The sequence below is a fragment of the Harpia harpyja genome, chromosome 23 (genome assembly GCF_026419915.1).
Source record: "Harpia harpyja isolate bHarHar1 chromosome 23, bHarHar1 primary haplotype, whole genome shotgun sequence".
NCBI classification, from domain to species: Eukaryota; Metazoa; Chordata; class Aves; order Accipitriformes; family Accipitridae; genus Harpia; species Harpia harpyja.
The window spans coordinates 4,417,970-4,432,140 of record NC_068962.1 but is presented as its reverse complement, the minus strand read 5'-3'; the positions used below and the strand labels follow the sequence as shown (position 1 = coordinate 4,432,140).

General features: G+C 43.5%; 2 protein-coding genes across 5 annotated transcripts in view; one reads left to right on the top strand and one right to left on the bottom strand.

Annotated features, from left to right (window-relative positions):
* FGD6 (FYVE, RhoGEF and PH domain containing 6) overlaps positions 1 to 12,280 on the bottom strand; it is a 75,675-nt gene extending 63,395 nt beyond the window's left edge. For both annotated transcript variants that reach the window (XM_052774259.1, XM_052774260.1), the window contains exons 1-2: positions 12,097 to 12,280; positions 140 to 2,570 (exon numbers count right to left, since the gene is read on the bottom strand). In XM_052774259.1, coding sequence (XP_052630219.1) covers positions 140 to 2,570; positions 12,097 to 12,109 — 2,444 coding nt within the window. In that variant the 5' untranslated portion in view covers positions 12,110 to 12,280. The remainder of the gene's footprint in view (positions 1 to 139; positions 2,571 to 12,096) is intronic.
* A 163-nt stretch (positions 12,281 to 12,443) lies between these two features.
* VEZT (vezatin, adherens junctions transmembrane protein) overlaps positions 12,444 to 14,171 on the top strand; it is a 64,892-nt gene continuing 63,164 nt past the window's right edge. For 2 of the 3 annotated variants that reach the window (XM_052774776.1, XM_052774777.1), the window contains exon 1: positions 12,477 to 12,549. In XM_052774776.1, the coding sequence (XP_052630736.1) occupies positions 12,514 to 12,549 (36 nt within the window). In that variant the 5' untranslated portion in view covers positions 12,477 to 12,513. Of the gene's footprint in view, positions 12,550 to 14,171 lie in introns of all 3 variants that reach the window. The other variant, XM_052774775.1, reaches the window with a different exon arrangement.

The following is a 14,171-nucleotide window of genomic DNA, read 5'->3' as shown; positions in this document are numbered from 1 at the left end:
CAGCAAAAGCATATAGAAAGATATACACCTGCTGACATTTAACAAAAGGGGTACAGCCTTTCAAGTCATCATCTAAACTTGTTTACAACCAACAGAGTTACAATGGAGCTGTTTAACTTCCCTTTTCTCTTTATTTTACCTGCCAAGTCTCAAGCGCCTGCTTGTAGCTTCACAAGGGTCCTCAACCTCATAGAAGCCAGGGCTCTGGTCTTCCACACTGCTGGAGTTCTGCCATTCAAAACAGAGATTTCTCCCAGCACCCATAGCAAAAGGCAAGTTCTCATACTCGGGTATTTCCTCATAGTGACGCACATTCTCGTACTCTGGAGCACAACTGCTAGTTACAGAACTGAAATGCATTTGCGACAAATTCTCTCCCGAAAGTACATGCCCGTCTAAAGACTCCAGCCTTTGGTTATTTCGCATCTCAGGTTGACTTCTATTTCTCTGCCTCTTCTTCTGTAATGCCGGACTACTTACTTCTATGGAATGCACCTTGGCAGATTTAGTTTTCCTTTCACTGCCTACAGATGCTATATTCCGGTTGTTACCATTTCCACACCCATCTCCAGTGGAAAGGTTGGCAATAGCACTATCCATTGACTGGCTGCCTTTAGAAAGGAATTTTTGGAAGTCACTTTTCATTAAGCAAACAGACAGTTTCATGTTGAGAAACTTTTTCAAACTATTCTTCTTCTGATGGTCTTTGCAAGGCTTGTCTGTCCTTTCCATGTCCACAGAAGAGAGAGATTTGGCCCTAGGCTTCGTCACAACAGTCAAGTGGTTGAAGCCAGTAGCAACGTTAGCAGTTTTTAATGATTCAGAATTTCCTGAAAACGGAAGAATAGGATGAGGTAACTTCCAGACGGGTTTCTCAGAAGAACGTTTGGGTATGTCACAGGATGACAGTGCGCTTTGCTCCTTGGCTGGTGAATGCGTGAAGTGAGATCCTTCCAGAATGCTGTTCGATTTGTCCTCACTGGAGGCGTAAGAACTTTTCTCCACAAGCTCTGCTGACGCAGCTTTTTTCAGCAGGCCAGCAGCTGGAAGGCTGTGCCTCTGTGGTTTCTTAGGAACGATTTTTGGGGAACTTTCATCCTTTATTTTAACTTCTTTATCTTCCAATTTTTGTGGGGAAACATGGAGGCTATTGGAAGCAAATGAGTGCTGACTGCTAGTTAATTTGAGTTGCTTTGGCAAACTCATGGACAAAGCATCACACCTCACAAAGTTAGTCCTTCTGTCCACAGCATCTAGCATACTGGCATCATCTGTCATCTCATCCATGGAGTTAACTAAGTTATGGTCTGCATCTAAAGAACATTCAACACTTTCCACCAAATCAGAAGTTTTATGTGACAACTGAGGCAAAAGATTTTGTGAAGTTGACTCTTCCATAGCAGGTTCCTTCACCTGATGCACTTTGCTTTGAGTTATCTCACATTTTTCAGGATGAAGCACTTCTGTATTATTGTTATAACAAACACTTTGACCAAGGATATTAATTTTTGCTGGCTTTTTAAAGCTTTGGTCCACAAGCCCAAAGGAATCTTTCTCCGAATTAGATAGTTCTTTTGTTCCTTCTCCTGTGGTGTCTATGCCATCCTGACGGACTAGACATGCAGCACGTGGCTTTCTTGGCTTAGGGATAGGAAGCACTTTTGAGCTCAGGACGGAAGATGTTTCAGAGGAGGCTTTATCAGGATCTGATTTCATACCTATTTCACCCAAAAACGTACTATTGCTACTTAAATTTTCATTTTCGAGGATTTCCTGGTCCAATGGGCAAGAGCAACTGTGGTTATTTTCAGTCAAACTAGGACAAATTTCAGACATCTGAAACTCATCAGCAGTGAGCTTATTGTCAGTACTTTGTGGCTTCCCTTTAGCTACCTCAGAAGATGACGAAGACTGTACAAGTTCCATAAACTCTATTTTAACATTGTTCTTGGAACTGCTGCCATCCCCTTTGTCAAGTTTGTCTGCACACCTGTGCCTCACAGGACTGCTGTTAGGAAACACACTATGAGTTAGAACATCCTTAAGTTTCTCTTCCAAAATGCTGGCTTTCAAAACCACCTGATTTCTATTTGCCAGTTTTTCATTGTGACTGTCCCCCAGAGCTAGCGTGTTTTTTTCACCAACTTTGATGTTCTCTAAGTTTTCAAAGTGTCCAAAAATGATCTGCGTTTTACAGGTGTTCTCCCCATTTCCAAGCTTACGAAGGCATTCAAATTTGCAAGATGACATTGGCAGAATATATGCTGTGTTACCGGTACTCCCTTCCAAGGCTTCATTTTTATAGTTCAAGTGGTCTAGTGTTTGAGAAGAATCTCCCCTGTGCTCCTCAAAGCTTTTTGTGCTTTTTCGTGTAGATGACGGAGGTTTAACTTCCGGAACGGATGAGCTCTTGAGAACCTTTGGTTTCGGTGCAATTGCTGGCTTGGCTTTCCTTGCTGCTTGTATAACACCAGAAAGTACAACATCGGGCTTCGGTGCAACAGGTGGAGGCGTTGCCTTGTGTCCTACCACAAATTTTGGTTTGGGGGCCACTGGTGGCTTCTTAATTTCTAGGAAGGATGGAAAACAAAGACTTTAGTCACCATCAGCCCACAGAACAACTTCACCTGCATCGCAGTATTATTAGAAGTTTTGTAACATTTAAATCATGTGATCTACAAGATCTCAATGCGCGTATGTATACATTTTTTCTCTTAAAAGCCTGCCTCCCTTCCCTACCACCGCTTTTTTGCCTGCCTTTAACAGGCACAATCAAGGAGTGCTAGGAAAAGTCTTCAAGGGTAACCTGTTCGTTAAAAAACTGTCTACCTTTTTGAAAGTGCATGTCCTTGCTCAGGTGCTGAAGTATGATGCTAATAAAAACAGAGCAGATAGCCTGCTTTTGCAGTTTGAACTAGTATAATAGCGTTTAAAAATGGTGCAAATATTTTAAGTGCCTCATGTATAATAAGCCATAAAGATAACAGAACAGCTATGGTAACTCCCGGGACAGTTCAGTCCCCTCCCCTCCCACCTTTGGAAACGCGTAACCTAAAATTCCTCTTTCCCTTCCTCTTATGTTCAAACAATGCTGAGATGAATTACCATATCAGCTGTAAAACTGGCATGTCACTATCATCAGTTCAGTGAAATGAGTCTGTGGTGTGAAGTTAATGCAGTAATTCATAGCAAGTCAGTACTTTCCTACCGTAAAATACTATTTCTGGGCATCTTATAAAATTACTCTTCCCAACATATTAACTGTCTGACCTAGAAACAACCACCACTGCTATGACTTATGACCCACTTGACAGTACAAGATGACAAACCCTGGGGAGAGCGGACAGCAGGAAAAGAAGCACGTGAGGAACTTGCGAGATTATGGAGTTTCGATCGTGTTGTTATTTTGGTTGTTTTGTTGTTTGGGGTTTTTTTAAGATATGTCTGAAACTTTTTAATATTGCAGGAGATTGTTCATGACCAATTTATTTCCATGTGTTGGAATAATTTCAGATTTCCAAGTGCTTTGAGTGATTTTTGACATATGAACACTGATTTATAAAGTAAACAAGTTTCTCATTCTGTTTTTATGTACTACCTCTATATTTATTACCTTTGTTTTGAATAATATTTTGGTATACTTTCAGGAAGTCATACACATGTTAAATAAAACTCTCACGAAAACATGCTAATTAATGTTTCACATGCAAAGAGATTGGGTAAGCCATTGATTTATTATTCCCTTTGAAGCATAGGTTTGGTGTTTGGTTGGTTTTTATCACCATTATTATTATAGATGTGCAACTATATCCTAATCTCTAGCCTAGAAATATGAGAATAAAGTTTCAGACTTGGGGTTTTTTTCTGTATTGGGCTTTTTTTGGTCTGTTTGAAAGAAATCTAGATGATTTAAAAAAATAAAAAAAAAAAGGAGATGCCCTCAGTTGCAAGCATTTCCCAAACACTAACCCACTGCTCTAAGCAGATGGCCAGAAACAATGTCTCTACTATAGAAACAGGAAAACCATGTTTTTCTAGGACATGAATCATTAAATGGTATCCAGACTGACTCCACTTACACTTAGAATAGCTGTCCTTGCTGTAGTTATAGCAGCAGAGGTAAACCCAATGGCAGAGACAATTTTTGAGACATTTTGCAAGAGGGAGCGCAGAATTTCTTTCCAAAGGTACAGCTCCCTATGGCCATTGATGACAGCCAACAGTGACCCAACTACCAGCTACTGCAAAGGCCGTACCACCTTCTGCGTCCTGTCCAAAGACAGGTTTCCCACAGAGTGAAGAGTCAATAGTTTGCTACAAAAAAAAGAAAAATTAACCCTTTGGATGGGCAACTACTGATCCTGAACAGGAGAAGAGGGGTTGTACGCTCACTTTCAGACAAGGTAACTGCCTATTCAGTTGAAGAATGAAGTGATGGCAATAAAGAAGCCCGTTTTCTACAGTAAAAACCAAGGAAGGGATGCCCAGTTTGTCACAGAATACAACACAGTAGTAGACCTGGGCCACGTTCAGTAATATTTATTAAGTTATTAAAGCTCCCTGAAAACAGGAGAGAGACAGTCTGCTTGGGAATCCTTCCTGATGCCCAAATGAGAGAAACAGATTGCAGAAGATACAGGAGATTAAACACTGGCTAGGTAAGTGATATCCTGTGGATTATTTGTCCCACTCCACAAATTAAGTCCATAAACCTTGGAAGTTTCTCTCTCTCTAGTGGGACTGCCTAACATTTTGGATAGCAATCAAACTACGTTGCTCTGCAGGGCTTTCAACTAGTGTATGTTAGGGAGGACACTCAGAAGTTGTGATATGATACCGTTACCTGAATGTAAGATTCAAAACTAAAACATGAAAATGTAAAGGGATACAAAGAAAACAAACTAGTTGGTTTTATGCCAATAGTGGAAACCTGAATAATGAACAGAACAAGAAAAATTCACTTCTGATAATAAGTGTGATTCAATACAATTTCTGAAGCCTAGTAGAACTTTTCAAATTACTTCAATGTTTAAAAGCATTGGCATAGACAGAAGAGACCAGCAAGTTGCGTGGTATCATAAAAACACTACTATCTGCTTTAAAGTGATTACTCTAGATGAAATGAGCAGATATGGGTCAATGTATTAACAGGCACATTACAGTCTCAGTATCAATACAGATCTGCCATCAACTGCTCAATCAGAAAGGAATGCAATGAAGAGCCCTTTCAAACATGAATATGTGAGAGGAAAAACTCCAGGAAGGGAATGCATACCAGTAGTTTTCCTCAACAAAATATCTTTTAAGTTTCTGAAAAATACAAGCAATTAACTTCTTAGAGAAAACCACAGCAGCTAGGCAAGGCTAAAAGTATATTAGATTTTGATTAGAAATCAAGAATTAAAGTTTAGTTGATTATAAACTAATTTAATTCACCATGTGTCGATAAAAACCAGTTCTACATAACATAGTGCTTTAAAAGGGACAACTTCCCATCCTGAATAGAGAGAAAACTAAGTAGGAGGCAACTGTTATATATAAAGGTGTAAGGAATGACTGGAAGTCATATGAGAATGACTTTTTGTTAGATGACAAGCATAAGCAAGCCTCTTTCTTGAAAAACAATAAATATAATCAAGGAAATGTTATACAACAAATGCATGGAGTGGTGAGTTGTTTGGACAATGGGCTTTTTCCTGGTGCCATATGGAACCGTTCACCTAAGAATAGAGATCATTGGTTATACTTAGGAGAGTAAAAAATGAAGAGAATTTGGAAATCATTGTAGACAGTTATTTTGAGAGCTCCATTCAAGTTTGCAGCTAAGCGGTATAATAGTCCTCCGAATTACAAGGAGATAAATATAAAAAGATGAAGGGAGCTGAAAATATTTCTGTACACAGCACCTGCCAGACTGTTGGTGACATGCTATGTCACCTTCTGGCATTCTTAGATGAAAACTTGGGATGAAGGCAAGAAATAACTACAGAAGTATCCAAGGCCTAAAAAATCATACCTCAAATCACAAGAAAGCTCATCAGGCTTAATTTAACCAAGAATTTAAGAAGTGAGATGGTAATAGTATATATGCTTATGCACATGTGAAAGATTTTTGTTAACAGATGGCTCTTTGAGCAGGAAAAAAAAAAAACCCAACAAAGACACAATGAGATCCCATAGCTGACCACTGAAGTTTGACAAGTTCAAACTAGAAACAAAGCTTTAAAATTATCATTAAACCCAAAGGATAATTAACTACAGGAACATCTTGCCTAGGGTTGTGGCGGAGCCACCAGCACTTGCAGTCAACCTAAACTCACTTTCTGAGATGTGTAGAAGTTTCAGAGGAAATTTTGGACTGGACATTGGATTCTCTGGCTTGTCTGACTCAGGGGATTAGAATAGAGAATAACTATGATTTCCCCTGCTCCCCCTTCCAATCTTACCCCATTTCTCAGAGAAGATCCCTGCATCCAGACTAGCATCATGGGTTACCAGTAATAAACCCAAATGTAAGAGCAGAAACACAAAGTTCTATTTCCATAAACAGATTAAACGATTAGGAGCCAGAGAAACAGCCAGAGATATCCTCTGACTTGCTTGACTAGGCAAAGGAAGAAATCCATAAATAAAGTGACTAACAAAGCTGCCATCACCAACAGGAAATCTACTGCTCATCTAGGAACAGCCAACACCGTGTTCAGTGCTGAAGAAAAAAAAAGATGCTTAAAAATACCAACACACCATCAGATTAAAAAGGGCATTATTTTGCTAACAATAAATAGCCATTAGCACCACCTATTGCAGGTCAATGCATATGCTCTTTGTCCAAATTCAGGTCACAGCAGAGAACAGACATTTGTCCTTCTGGTGAATCATCTCCAGCACGCTGAGGAAAAAGCAACACCCATTCTCATCCTGCTGAGCTCCTCTGCAACCGACACTCGTTATTGCTTGACTAGTGTGTGTTCCTGTCCTACTTTCAAGTTGTTTTAGAGGGAGATGAGAACACCCTGGAGCAACTTCTACTCTCAATGTTTTGGCCTTAAAGCGTCCATTTCTGTTCTTCAGATGATAGGATTTGGCAACTGAGGACCTCACTTAAAAATGCTCATGTGTCTTCTCCTATGCAATATCATGAATGAGCAGGAAAGCCAATAGGACAGTGCAGTCTTAAGCACTATTATTACACAGCTTTAAATCTTCTCAAATTTTTACCTCTTATCTTGCCTGCCCAGCACAGGAATAGGGAGAAAAGAAGATACATGAAGTTGAACTGAGACCAAAAAAAAAAAAAAAAAAAAAAATCAAATAGCACCACCCCTTCTGCAATAAACCCTACTATTGCTAAAGGAGCATTTTCCCAGGTTATCTTTATGCCCATACTTTTGAGGTTATGTTAACAACTTCTACACTTGGGAACAGCAAAAGAACAAGTTATGTTCACCTGCATCTGTCCAGGAAACAGGGACAGATGGTCCTGGACACTGTCGTGCAAACATAATTTGATATTCCTTTCCTTGCAATGCTCCACATGAACAGAGGCCTCTCTCCTGGTATTTAGGGTCCCCTATGGGACTGTCTCTAGCCACCCAAGGGGTATCCCCGTGGCAAGATCCTGCAGCCCACCCTAAAGCAATATCCTTTTTGAACCACAAAACAGTAGGAAGACAGTGAAACAATTAATCAGTGTGACATAAGATTTTGACAGCAGCTGCACCTAAACTTGAGGATACAAGTTACTACGGGGTAAGCCAAGGTGTGAATTTAACAAATCAGCTACTTTATAGAACCTGGCCATATGTACACTCTTACCTTACCACACAGTATACAAGGTAGTTTATTCCTTTTCACCTGCAAGGTGAAATCTATTTCACACTCTACTTCACATATTTATTTCACAGGTACTAGGAAAAGAAAAGGAAAGGGCTTGAAACAGTTACTGCTTAGCAGCTGGCCTACTGCAAATGTACATACTGGCTTTCTCATGGCACCTTGTTTACATATGCATACTGTATTCGCAGAGTTAGGAAATCACATCTGTAGGCTATATATGAAAATAATATGATGCCCAGAAGGTATCTACCAAGGGACTGATGTGCTGTTCTTTCTTATGTGAAGGAAGAGCTCGCTCCAACAGCCAATTTACTGTTCTTGGGACTACTTTTGGCATAAAACACTACAACTCACAGACACAAACCAAGAAAGCCAATCCGGCTCTTAAAAGAGCATGTAGGGAGAGAGACAATTATTGCTATATGTTTGGGATACACTCAGAGATTACTGCGATGGCAGTTAATACACTGCACAGAGAAACAGATAAAGTATTTTAGAACTCCCATTCTCCAGCAACTTAAGTTTTAATGACTCACAAGGCTTTTCAGTTCAATTACTTTGCTTTCAGTTACAGAAAGAAAGTTTCGAAAAAGTATTGAGATCATTAATTTATTTCCTGCGAATGTGTATTTATTTTCTCATTAGGCAGAGGCTCTGATTTTCTCAGGTGCCACAATGCTCAGAAGAAAACAAAAAAAGGAATGAGTCATGACATCCCGGAAGATAACACATGTAGTTTTTAAAATACAAGGGAAAATGATGGTTTCCAAGCCACTAGAGTTTTAGAAAACATCCTAAATAAACTGCAAAAGGAAAACATTAATTTAAAAAATCTCAGGTTGTCCAATGACTTGTTGAAATAAAACAGGAAAGTTGGGGATAACTTTGGAGTAAGGACAAGAGATGAATAAACAACCTTTTAAGATCGCATGCAGAGATAGAGCTGAGTAACTCTAATGAGACTTGACATATTAGAGGGTTAAAGGGACATTAAACCCTGTAGGCCTCTTTTTTTCAATCCTTGAAACCAATGAAGTTCGATTGGAAAAGTCATTTTGATTTTGTTTATTCTGTTCCTGCTATGATTTTTTTTCCCTTTGAATTACATTTTTGACATTAAAATACTCTACATATTTCTCATTGTTGTTGTCAAATCAGATTTCAAGTCTAAGCTATACATTCTGCCCACATTAAATAAGCTGTATAGATTCACATATAAGGACTGTTTCTTCAGCAAGAAATAATAAATGTCAAACTCATAACTCTGAGCTTTTGTTTTTCCCTTTTAAAGGCAAAGGGCATACTTGAAGACAGCACAATAGTTCCAGGCAGAAAATGAGTAAATGTGCATTCATCACCATCATATATAAAGAATATGCAGTACATGAGAAAGTAATGAGAGAATGGCTATAAATGAAGGTTGAAACGAACATACAGGTTGATCACTACAGTAAGATAATTTTTAAATTATCTAGAAGTATTTTAAATAAGTGCTATAGTTCCTTAGTTCTAACAAGTCCAGATTTACATATACATTTTCAAATATGTAAGCAACAGCTATAGCAGAACCCCTTCACCTGTCACTGAATTACATCCAGCTCTGGACCCAGATATAACTGAAACAATTTTGCAGAGGAACTAGAAAAGATACATAGCAAGAAACTGAATATGCACTGCATTATTTAGAAAGGCAGACGGCAAGCTGGAGTGTTGCTAAGGCTAGGTTATCAATGTTCGACCTTTCGCAACTTCTGTCCACAGACAGAAGCTGTGTTCGGTATTTCTCTCCATACCATAGTTCCCTCAAGTAGCACAGTATCTCTTACAGAGAGTCCTGCATATCAAGCTGAAGTCACTCGTATCTGCAGACCCTACTTAAAAATAGTAAATCAATACTGATGATGCTGTACCAGGTTGCTGTGTTCTAAAGGTACATTAAAAGAAGACATGAGAGAGAGACGCTCAAGCCCTTCAAGTTAAACTGAAGGAAGAGCAAAAGGATTTCTAGGCATTTCAAGTTCTACCTGAAGCCTTCACACACAATGATAACATTTCTACTGAAACGCTGTATTACCAATCAGTTATCAGAAGGATAGCTTACGTAGCACAAACCAGAGTAATAAGTGAATTCACAATTAAATAATTTCAATGTAGGAAATAGTTCCTACAGATCGCAGGACTGAAATTAAAATACAAGATTTGATAAGTTTTTATGTGAGCAATAGCTTTATAAAGCATGCCTATATATTTCAGGAGCTAAATTCTGCAGCAAACAAAGAGACGGATATTAAACCTTCAGAACTGTCTTCTGGCAGTCCTCAGTCTTTTCATACACTGCCTATAAGCTCCTTAACTGAAATGTCTAAAGCTGTCATGACACTGTCAGCAGGATCACAAATCTCTGATCTTGCTTCACCTGTTCCCCATGTTGTTTGTTTTTTTTTTTGTCCTCACATAATCCATCACACACAAAATACTCTTCATCCCCTCTTCAACAGCCTTCACATACCCCTCAGCTTCTCTCTTCCTGCCCACCAGGACTCTCTCTATGACTTCGCCTTCAAATACCTCGCTAAAATTCACATTTTCCATGAAACCGTCCCACTTTCTTCTTACCGATATTCCTCAGCATCCCTTTCTCTTTTGCCTTCTAAGTGACTTTGTTCACCAGAACCCCTTCCTCGTCACCTTCCCCACAAACACCATCACGACATAAACAGACTCAATCACACAACCTCAGCTCTAGAAGTCCTGAAATCACTGCTTAGCACTGAAAGTCTACCCAACTTTCTGAAACTTAGTACCGTGTCAAATTTTAACAGCCCAGCTCTAAGCTCTTGAGCACCCCCTAACACGTATCTTTTATTTGCACAGCTGTTTAACTCAGAAGAGCAGGGGTGCATTGCACTACCACCGGCACTACTAAACAACATGAACGTACAATGCAGCTGTTAAGTAGAGATAATATCCTGCTTTATTACATGTTTTTCGAGATCTAAACAAAATCACTTTTGTCATATATACTAAAAATGGGAATATATTAAACGAAGCAGAAAGATGCATTGAGTAGCGTTTTATTTTCCAGTAAATCCTGATTAACTAAGAAAGCCCAGATAATTAACGCTGGACTCAGTAACAATTTGACATATCTGAGAGGAAAACAGAGACTCAGGCTGACGGTTTTGCTTGATGTCTGTATATTGCTTTTTCTTTAGAACACCCCCCACCCCAATCCTTACTGGAAGCACTTGGCTGCTTCAGGTTCACACTGTAATTAGTTGTGTTTCCACCCAACACATCATAACTTACACAAGACATCTTTTCGACACAGAAACGACTCCTATTCTCGTCTTCAAGCGGGCTAAGAAAGCAATCTACTCATCTAACAGATGGCTGAACAAAAGTACTAACAGCACACCAACGTGCAGCCAAACAAACAAAAAATACGACCGACTCCCTTCAACACGGCGAGCTCTTGTTTTCAATCAAGAATTTGCCTTGCAGCTCTTTTAGCCGTAAAATCAGCAGCGGTCCAGAAAAGGGAGAGGAAAGGTAAGGAAAGCGCTGAAGGAGGTCAGTTCAAACCAGCACTGAACTCTTGCTTTCCAGTATCCCTGCCCCTGCGTGAGGGCTCCAGCTTGCAGGTACATATCCTCGAAGCAAAGCCTGAGCTTGGCCGCCGACAAACTTTGGCAGCTCGGCGAAGTCAGACGGAGCGATAACCCCAAACCCCGCCGCGTTGCCTTTCCTACCAGAAAACCCTAACGGAGGCTCCCGGCAGCTTTCAGCCGCCGCCAGCTCAGCCCCACGCGAAGTGAACCCGCTCCACCACCGGCCACGAAGTCTCTTCTCTCCGCCGGACACGCGAGAACAACCGGAGCCGTACACCGGGAAGGGTGAACGGAGAGCCCGGCTTCAGCCCCGGCAGGGACGCTCCGGCACAGCCAGCCCCGAGGCCGGGGGAAGCGGGGCGTCCGTAGCGGACCCCGGGGAAGGGGCTGCACCCCCCCACGCTCGCTCGGTCCCCGCGGCAGCCCGCTTCCCCCCGGGGCGAAGTGAAGCGGGGGACGGGGGACGCAGCGCCCGGTGCCGCCGCGGCGCCCCTCCCTCGCCGTCCCCACACAGCGGCACCGGGCCCCGCCGGCCGCCGCGGGGTGAGGGGAGGCTTTTTGGGCTCGGGGGAGGGGGGCATACGGACTCCCCCCCGCCGGCTGGGCGTGAAGGAAACCTCCGCTCCCCAAACTTTCCCCGGGCACTCACCGGCGGAGCTCATGGTGCTCCCCAAACGCCGCGCCGTCCTCTCCCTCGTCCCTTACGCCACGGCCCCTCTGAGGGCTGAGGAGAAGGAGCCCATTGTTCCCGCGCGCCGCCACCCAGCAGCAGCACCCGCCGCCCGCCGCCGCATAACGCCCCGCGGCTGGCGGCAGACTGAGCGCCAGCAGCGCCCGCCACCGCCGCACCGCGGCGCCCCCTACCGGCCCACCCCCGCCTGGCCCCGCCCCGGCCCACCAATCAGCACCTCCTCCAGGGCTCCCGGAAGCCGGCTCTCGCTGTGCCTTCTGGGGGTTGTAGTTCCCGCCGGCGTGAGGCACGGGCGGGGCGGGGCGGGGCCGCCGGCGGCGGCGCGGCGGACTCCGTTTCCCAGAGTGCCCACAGGGGGTGGCATGGCGGAGAAGGATGACACCGGAGTTTGACGAAGAAGTGGTGTTTGAGGTGGGCGCGGGGGCGACCCGGGGCGGGTTGGGCCCGTGTCTCTCCGCCCCTTTCGCCGGGGCGTTGCGCCGCGGTCCCCGGGGGCGGTGGCGGTGTGTGTGTGTGTGTGCCGGGGCGGGCCGAGGTGACCGTTGGGCGTGAGGCGGGCGCTCGGGGCCCGGCCGGCGGCAGCGCCTGCGGCGGGGGAAGGCGGGGAGCCGGCGGGACCGGCGGGTCGGGGCGGTGCTCGGCGGGACCGGCGCGGGGTGTCCGGTGCTCCAGAGCAGCCCGGGGACCCGAGTTCCCGCCGCGGAGGCCGAGGGCGGGACCGCTGGCGGGATGAGGCAGCCGGGGCCGGGCTCTGCCGGGGAGGGGGCGATCCTTTGTGCGGCGGCCGGGCGGGTGTTCCCCTCAGAGCCGCTCCGCGCCGGCCTTGGAGCACCGTTAGGGGCTGAGGAGGGGTTAAACGGCCGGGCGGGCTGTCGGTGAGGCGTGTGCCGGCGGCACAGCCTGCGAAGTGCTGGTGGAGAAAGGCCGGTGCTTGGGGGGGGGGGGGGGGCGGCTTCCCACCGCCCGGCGCTGGCCACTGAACCCTGGGGTCGGGGGTAGGGACGGTAAATCCGCTGTGTAGCTAATAAATCCTGCTTCTGAATCAGTGTGATTCACGTAAAAGGTGCGTTTCACTCGTCTGTGTAGTAAGTACTGAAACTACCTTACTTTTCTAGGGTTTGTGTTATTCACAGGGTTTGCAGAAAACTTTTACGATTATATTGCATGTCTCGTTAGATAACGGGGCTACAACATCGTCTTGGCCTTATTTAAAACAGCGGCTAAATATAGCTGCTGTTGCAGTTCAGTAACAAAATCAGATCGGTTTGCAGCGGGTAAATGTAATTGCATATTCATGGAGGGCACACCTGTGTTTGCAGGTGTACAGAGAAAGTGGTTATAGAGAAAGACTGTCTTTAAAATGATTAATTATTATAATAGTTATAAGCCTTCTGGTTTTACCAGGGCGCAAAAAGCTCCTTACCTAAGGAATGATTTTTTTTCTCAGCTGTGTAAGTACTACCTGTTTATGGCTTTGGTCTGTACCACCAAGTTTTGTGTTTATCCACAACCAACCTTGAACGCTAACAATAAAATCTGTTATTGATATTGCTGCTATGTTAAATCGCTTCCTTTAATGGCATAAATCACGGTGAGAATTTATTTCATGGGTATAATGCCCGCCCTCTGCATTTCCTTCTTCAGTAAAAGTGATACTTGTTTTTCAGTTCCACAGTTCTTCAGTTCATGCAGCAGTTACCATTTTGATTGAAAAAGTTCTGCTGCATAGGGAGTAAAAGATCTCCCTGCATGTGCATATGCACTTCACTATTTTCTTTGCGTTTAGGTAATGGATTTCCATCACTAGTAAAGGCTCTTTGATACATTACTGTATCAAGTGTGTGTGTGTGTATATACACATTTAGAGGTATACTGAGTGACATAGTAACATATCTTACACAAGTAAGGGTACAGCTATAACAGCAGATAAGCAACAGTAGGAAAAATACAGATTTTTTTCGTTAGTTGATTGGTTGGGGTGCAGAGCTGGGCGAGATACCTGCTGATAATAAAGGGTACCTTGAAATACCCAC